The 8,207-nt window shown below is 43.5% G+C and overlaps 1 protein-coding gene across 5 annotated transcripts in view; it reads left to right on the top strand.

Moving 5' to 3' along the window:
- The first annotated feature begins 6,027 nt into the window (after positions 1-6,027).
- Positions 6,028-8,207, top strand: part of mon2 (MON2 homolog, regulator of endosome-to-Golgi trafficking) — a 50,129-nt gene continuing 47,949 nt past the window's right edge. For all 5 annotated transcript variants that reach the window (XR_016487605.1, XM_036952543.2, XM_090204142.1 and 2 more), the window contains exon 1: positions 6,028-6,528. Coding sequence is in view for 4 of the 5 variants with exons in the window: in XM_036952543.2 (XP_036808438.2) it covers positions 6,421-6,528 (108 nt within the window). In the remaining variant the exon portion in view is untranslated. The remainder of the gene's footprint in view (positions 6,529-8,207) is intronic.

The following is an 8,207-nucleotide window of genomic DNA, read 5'->3' as shown; positions in this document are numbered from 1 at the left end:
TCTTGAGCAAATACAGGTAACAGACAAAGCTTTATTGACACACACTGAGTGTACAACACATTAGGGAACACCTTCCTAATATTGAATTGCACCCCCTTTAGCCCTCAGAACAGCCTCAATTCGTTGGGGCATGGACTCTACAAGGTTTCGAAAGCATTTCACAGGGTTCCTGACCCATGTTGACACCAATGCTTCCCACAGTTGTGTTAAGTTTGCTGGATGTCCTTTGGGTGGTGGACCATTCTTGATACACACGGGAAACTGTCGAGTGTGAAAAACCCAGAACACGCTAACCATTCAAAGGCACTTAAATAATTTGTCTTGCCCATTCACCCTCTGAATGGCACACACACACACAATCCTTGTCTCAACTATCTCAATGCTTAAAAATCCTTCTTTAACATGTCACCTCCCCTTCATCTACAATGATTGAAGTGGATTCAACAAGTTACGTAAGGGATCATTGCTTTCACCTGGTCAGTCTACAGTATGTCATGGAAAGAGCAGGTGTTCCAAATCTTTTGTAAATCAAAATCAAATCACATTTATTTATTCATATAGCCCTTCTTACATCAGCTGATATCTCAAAGTGCTGTACAGAAACCCAGCCTGAAACCCCAAACAGCAAGCAATGCAGGTGTAGAAGCACGGTGGGCTAGGAAAGACTCCCTAGAAAGGCCAAAACCTAGGAAGAAACCTAGAGAGGAACCAGGCTATGAGGGGTGGCCAGTCCTCTTCTAGCTGTGCCGGGTGGAGATTATAACAGAACATGGCTAAGATGTTCAAATGTTCATAAATGACCAGCATGGTCAAATAATAAAAATCACAGTAGTTGTCGAGGGTGCAACAAGTCAGCACCTCAGGAGTAAATGTCAGTTGGCTTTTCATAGCCGATCATTAAGAGTATCTCTACCACTCCTGCTGTCTCTAGAGAGTTGAAAACAGCAGGTCTGGGACATGTAGCACGTCCGGTGAAAAGGTCAGGGTTCCATAGCCGCAGGCAGATCAGTTGAAACTGGAGCAGCAGCACGGCCAGGTGGACTGGGGACAGCAAGGAGTCATCATGCCAGGTAGTCCTGAGGCATGGTCCTAGGGCTCAGGTCCTCCGAGAGAGAGAAAGAAAGAGAGAAAGAGAGAATTAGAGAGAACATACTTAATTCACACAGGACACCGGATAAGACAGAATAAATACTCCAGATATAACAGACTGACCCTAGCCCCTCGACACATAAACTACTGCAGCATAAATACTGGAGGCTGAGACAGGAGGGGTCAGGAGACACTGTGGCCCCATCTGATGATACCCTCAGTCAGGGCCCAACAGGCAGGATATAACCCCACCCACTTTGCCAAAGCACAGCCCCCACACCACTAGAGGGACATCATCAACCACCAACTTACCATCCTGAGACAAGGCCGAGTATAGCCCACAAAGATCTTCACCACAGCACAACCCAAGGGGGGGCGCCAACCCAGACAGGAAGACCATGTCAGCAACTCAACCCACTCAAGTGATGCACCCCTCCTAGGGAAGGCATGGAAAATCACCAGTAAGCCAGTGCCCCTGTAATAGGGATAGAGGCAGAGAATCCCAGTGGAGAGAGGGGAACCGGCCAGGCAGAGACAGCAAGGGCGGTTCATTGCTCCAGAGCCTTTCCGTTCACCTTCACACTCCTGGGCCAGACTACACTCAATCATATGACCTACTGAAGAGATGAGTCTTCAATAAAGACTTAAAGGTTGAGATCGAGTCTGCGTCTCTCACATGGGTAGGCAGACTATTCCATAAAAATTGAGCTCTATAGGAGAAAGCCCTGCCTCCAGTTGTTTGCTTAGAAATTCTAGGGACAATTAGGAGGCCTGCGTCTTGTGACCGTAGCGTACGTGTCGGTATGTACGGCAGGACCAAATCGGAAAGACAGGTAGGAGCAAGCCCATGTAATGCTTTGTAGGTTAGCAGTAAAACCTTGAAATCAGCCCTTGCTTTGACAGGAAGCCAGTGTAGAGAGGCTAGCACTGGAATAATATGATCAAATATATTGGTTCTAGTCAGGATTCTAGCAGCCGTATTTAGCACTAACTGAAGTTTATTTAGTGCTTTATCTGGGTAGCCGGAAAGTAGAGCATTGCAGTAGTCTAACCTAGAAGTAAAAAAAGCATGGATTCATTTTTCTGCATCATTTTTGGACAGAAAGTTTCTGATTTTTGCAATGTTACGTATATGGAAAAAAGCTGTCCTTGAAACAGTCTTGATATGTTCAAAAGAGAGATCAGGGTCCAGAGTAACGCCGAGGTCCTTCACAGTTTTATTTGAGACGACTCTACAACCATCAAGATTAATTGTCAGATTCAACAGAAGATCTCTTTGTTTCTTGGGACCTAGAACAAGCATCTCTGTTTTGTCCGAGTTTAAAAGTAGAAAGTTTGCAGCCATCCACTTCCTTATGTCTGAAACACAGGCTTCTAGCGAGGGCAATTTTAGGGCTTCACCATGTTTCATTGAAATGTACAGCTGTGTGTCATAGCAGTGAAAGTTAACATTATGTTTTCGAATGACATCCCCAAGATGTAAAATATATTGTGAAAACAATAGTGGTCCTAAAACGGAACCTTGAGGAACACCGAAATTTACAGTTGATTTGTCAGAGGACAAACCATTCAGAGACAAATTGATATCTTTCCGACAGATAAGATCTAAAAAAAGGCCAGAACTTGTCCGTGTAGACCAATTTGAGTTTCCTATCTCTCCAAAAGAATGTGGTGATCGATGGTATCAAAAGCAGCACTAAGGTCTAGGAGCACGAGGACAGATGCAGAGCCTCGGTCTGACGCCATTAAAAGGTCATTTACCACCTTCACAAGTGCAGTCTCAGTGCTATGATGGGGTCTAAAACCAGACTGAAGCATTTCCTATACATTGTTTGTCTTCAGGAAGGCAGTGATTTGCTGCGCAACAGCCTTTTAAAAATTGTTTTGAGAGGAATGGAAGATTCGATATAGGCCGATAGTTTTTTATATTTTCTGGGTCAAGGTTTGATTTTTTCAAGAGAGGCTTTATTACTGCCAGTTTTAGTGAGTTTGGTACACATCCGGTGGATAGAGAGCCGTTTATTTTGTTCAACATAGGAGGGCCAAGCACAGGTAGCAGCTCTTTCAGTAGTTTAGTTGGAATAGGGTGCAGTATGCAGCTTGGAGGTTTAGAGGCCATGATTATTTTCATCATTGTGTCAAGAGATATAGTACTAAAACACTTGAGTGTCTCCCTTGATCCTAGGTCCTGGCAGAGTTGTGCAGACTCAGGACAACTGAGCTTTGGAGGAATACGCGGAAATTTCGGATTGTTGGAAATTGGAAAAATTGGATGAATAGGATGATCTTGCAGCAGTGAGGACTCTTCAATACTGCATGGTACTGTCTTTCCAAGCTAGTCAGAAGACTTCCAGTTTGGTGAGGCACCATCTCCATTCCAATTTTCTGGAAGCTTGCTTCAAAGCTCGGGTATTTTCTGTATACCAGGGAGCTAGTTTCCTTTGACAAATGTTTTGCGTTTTTAGGGGTGCAACTGCATCTAGGGTATTGTGCAAGATTAAATTGAGTTCCTCAGTTAGGTGGTTGACTGATTTTTGTCCTCTGACGGCCTTGGGTAGGCAGAGGGAGTCTGGAAGGGCATCAAGGAATCTTTGGGTTGTCTGAGAATTTATAGCACGACTTTTGATGTTCCTTGGTTGGGGTCTGAGCAGATTATTTGTTGCAATTGCAAATGTAATAAAATGGTGGTCCGATAGTCCATGATTATGAGGAAAAACATTAAGATCCACAACATTTATTCCATGGGACAAAACTAGGTCCAGAGTATGACTGTGACAGTGAGCAGGTCCAGAGACATGTTGAACAAAACCCACTGAGTCGATGATGGCTCCGAAAGCCTTTTGGAGTGGGTCTGTGGACTTTTTCATGTGAATATTAAAGTCTCCAAAAATTAGAATATCATCTGCTATGACTACAAGGTCCGATAGGAATTCAGGGAACTCAGTGAGGAACGCTGTATATGGCCCAGGAGGCCCATAAACAGTAGTTATAAAAAGTATTTGAGTAGATTTCATGACTAGAAGCTCAAAATATGAAAAAGTCTGGGGTTTTTTGTAAATTGAAATTTGTTATCGTAAATGTTAGCAACACCTCCGCCTTCACGGGATGCACGGGGGATATGGTCACTAGTGTAACCAGGAGGTAAGGCTTCATTTAACACAGTAAATTCATCAGGCTTAAGCCATGTTTCAGTCAGGCTAATCACGTCAAGATTATGATCAGTGATTAGTTCATTGACTATAACTGCCTTTGAAGTGAGGGATCTAACATTAAGTATCCCTATTTTGAGATGTGAGGTATCACGATCTCTTTCAATAATGGGAGGAATGGAGGTCTTTATTCTAGTGAGATTGCTAAGGCGAACACCGCCATGTTTAGTTTTGCCCAACCTAGGTCGAGGCACGGTGTGACGTTAGGCTTGATCGGCCTCAATGGGGATAGCTCAGCTGACTACACTGACTGTGCTAGTGGCAGACTCCACTAAGCTGGCAGGCTGGCTAACAGCCTGCTGCCTGGCCTGCACCCTATTTCATTGTGGAGCTAGGGGAGTTAGAGCCCTGTCTATGTTCGTAGATAAGATGAAAGCACCCATCCAGCTCGGATGGAGTCCGTCACTCCTCAACAGGCCAAGCTTGGTCCTGTTTGTGGGTGAGTCCCAGAAAGAGGGCCAATTATCTACAAATTCTATCTTTTGGGAGGGACAGAAAACAGTTTTCAACCAGCAATTGAGTTGTGAGACTGCTGTAGAGCTCATCACTCCCCCTAACTGGGAGGGGGCCAGAGACAATTACTCGATGCCGACACATCTTTCTAGCTGATTTACACGCTGAAGCTATGTTGTGCTTGGTGACCTCTGACTGTTTCATCCTAACATCGTTGGTGCCGACGTGGATAATCTCTATACTCGCCAGTTTTAGCTTTAGCCAGCACCATCTTCAGATTAGCCTTAACGTCGGCAACCCCACTCAGTGTACACCAGATAGGTGCAATGAAATGTGTTGTTTTTACAGGGTCAACCATAGCATTATGGCACCCCTGGAGCAAATTAGGATTAAGTAGATTGCTCAAGGGCACATCGACAGATTTTTTACCTTGTCTGCTCAAGTATTCAAACTAGCAACCATTCAGTTATTGGCCCAACACTAACCACTAGGCTAACTGCCAAATTAACAGAAACACCAACATAAACTGTCCTAATAGGGCATTGACCCACCATGAGTTAGAACAGCTTCAATGCACCTTGGCATAGATTCTACAAGTGTCTGGAAGTCTACTGGAGGGATGTGACACCATTCTTCCACAAGAAATTCCATTACTTGGTGTTTTGTTGATGCTGATGGAAAATACCATCTCAGGCACCCCTCCAGAACATCCCATAAGTGTTCAGTTGGGTTGAGATCTGATGACTGAGACAGCCATGGCATATGGTTTACCTAATTGTCATGCTCATCAAACCTTTCAGTGACCACTCAGGCCATACGGATGGGGGTGTTGTCATCGTATTGTGGCATAGCCATTGTAGCCAGAATAATGGCCAGACCAGCGTTTTTATACATGACCCTAAGTGTGATGGACGTTAATTGCTTAATTAACTAATGAACCACGCCTGTGTGGAAGCACCTGCTTTCAACATAATTTGTATCCCTCATTTACTCATTATTATCCCATTATTTTGGCAGTTACCTGTACATTGCTCTACAGAAAGGTTAGTGCTCTCCGGGATCCTTGGGACGTCCATATACCTAAACCCTAACCCTAACCATACCTTAACATTAATACCTTAACATTAATCCTAACCTTACCATTTTACATTTAAACTTCAATGTGGTGACTACAGAGTTGGACGTCCCATCAATTTGTTTACAATACTCCACTAGGGGACACTGTAATCATTCTGCTGGAAGCCGGTCATGTTTACGGAAGTACAAGTGACGTGTCAATGTCTACCAAAGCATTGTGGGATCGAAACGGTGCTTGCAATGGTGACGGCTGGAGCCGTGAAACCTACGGCTGAAACGGAGACATATTAACCATATAAGTGGCACTAGTAGCTAGAATTGTGCTAATGATGATCATCTATCACACTAACGTCTAGGCTTTTTGTTGAAGATAAACTTATGCCGTGTCATCGCTTCGATTATGCACACAGACGGATAAGACAAAGCAGAACACTGAAATATTGTATCAATGGACGCTTGTGCGGAGGTCCACAGCGTTTTTGTTTTTTTCGAAGGAGCTGAATAAGTAGGCCGGGGACCAGTATCATAGGACTGCATTTGCATTCCTTATTATTTAAAGCTTTTGATATTTAGATCGAATACATCATCCAAAATGTCGACCAGTACCCCCGAAGCGGTGAAGAAATTACTCGAGAACATGCAGACGGATCTGCGGTCCCTGTCCATGGAATGCAAGAAGAAATTCCCCCCAGTCAAAGAGGTAGATACACATGCCTGTAGCTAACTTTAGCTAGCAATCTCTGTGAGTTATGTGGTGTTGTGATAATGTGCCACCTCACCACTGATGATACATTTTGATGCAATTGCTGATGTTGTCATCAAGTGCATCGAGTGATGCGACGCGACATGTATCAGATTAATAATATTAAGTTGTGACGGCTGCATGAATGTTGTGCCATTGTGTGACGTTAGGCTTGATCGGTAGCATGGCTAATAATGGGACGTGTGTTGTTTTGTGTCTGTCAAGATCACATTTTTTAACATATATTTAATGATTCACAAAATGAGGATGTTTTGTTGCCACTGCATCCAAAACGTTGTGATTGATGGCAGAGTACTTCTCTTCCGGGTTTAACTACTGACATGAACGCTATTATGGTCCTCTACTTCATGTGGCAAAATATACTGAACAAAAATATAAACGCAACATGTAAAGTGTTGATCCCATGTTTCATGAGCTGAAATAAAAGATCACAAAGTTACATACACACAAAAAGCTTCTTTTTCTTATTTTCTGTGCAAATGTATGTCCCTGTTAGTGAACACTTTTCCTTTGCCAGGATAATCCGTCCACTTGACAGGTGTTGCCGATCAAGAAGCTGATTAAACAGCATGATCATTACACAGGTGCACCTTGTGCTGGAGACAATAAAATGCCACTCAAATGTGCAGTTGTCACAACATAATGCCACAGATATCTCAAGTTTTGAGGGAGCGTGCAATAGGCATGCTGACTGCAGGAATGTCCACCAGAGTTGTTACCAGAGAATTGAAGGTTCAATTCTCTACCATAAGCCGTCTCCTCAAATGTTGTTTTAGAGAATATGGCAGTGCATCTAACCGGCCTCACAACCACAAACCATGTGTAACCACGCCCGCTCAGGACCTCCACATCAGGCTTCTTCACCTGCGGGATCGTCTGAGACCAGCTGCCCGGACAGCTGATGAAACTGTGGGCTTGCCCAACTGAAGAATTTCTGCACAAACTGTCAGAAACCGTCTCAGGGAAGCTCATCTACGTGCTCGTCATCTTCAACAGGGTCTTGACCTGACTGCAGTTCGGTGTCGTAACTGACTTCAGTGGACAAATGCTCGCCTTCGATGGCCACTGGCATGCTGGAGAAGAGTGCTCGACACAGATGAAACCCGGTTTCAACTGTACCAGGCAGATGGCGTCGTGTGGGGGAGTAGTTTGCTGATGTCACCTGCACTTTTTCGCATTTTGCCATGGCTAATTCTGTGTTCCATTGCTCAAATATTATTACAAAATCAATGTGCATGTGCCCTGAATGCCCAGTTTAAAAGAATTAAAAAATAATATTATCCCTGACTATCTAGCTTTTATTTGATTGTTAGTTCTCAGATGGTATTATTAAAAAAACTGCAATTTTTGCATGTTTTCTATCTGGTTTTGTTCATTTAAGTTGAGACAAACTGTTTTACCATTCTGAAAATTACCTCTTAGAAGGTCAGTCTAATAATAATTTTCTATACAGAAATACCTTGCAATTTGCTCCAATGACTATAATTTTAGTTTAGATTTTGACATTGAAGCCAATTATCTACTTCCCCAGAGTCGGATGAAAAGGAACAGCTAGCATGCTAACTGTTCCTGTAGACTTCCAGTCATTGAGCTGACGCTAGTTAGAAATGGCTTAT

Source organism: Oncorhynchus mykiss, chromosome 2 (assembly GCF_057628025.1).
Source record: "Oncorhynchus mykiss isolate SJ-2025 chromosome 2, ASM5762802v1, whole genome shotgun sequence".
Lineage (NCBI taxonomy): Eukaryota > Metazoa > Chordata > Actinopteri > Salmoniformes > Salmonidae > Oncorhynchus > Oncorhynchus mykiss.
This window is presented reverse-complemented; position numbering and strand designations above follow the sequence as displayed.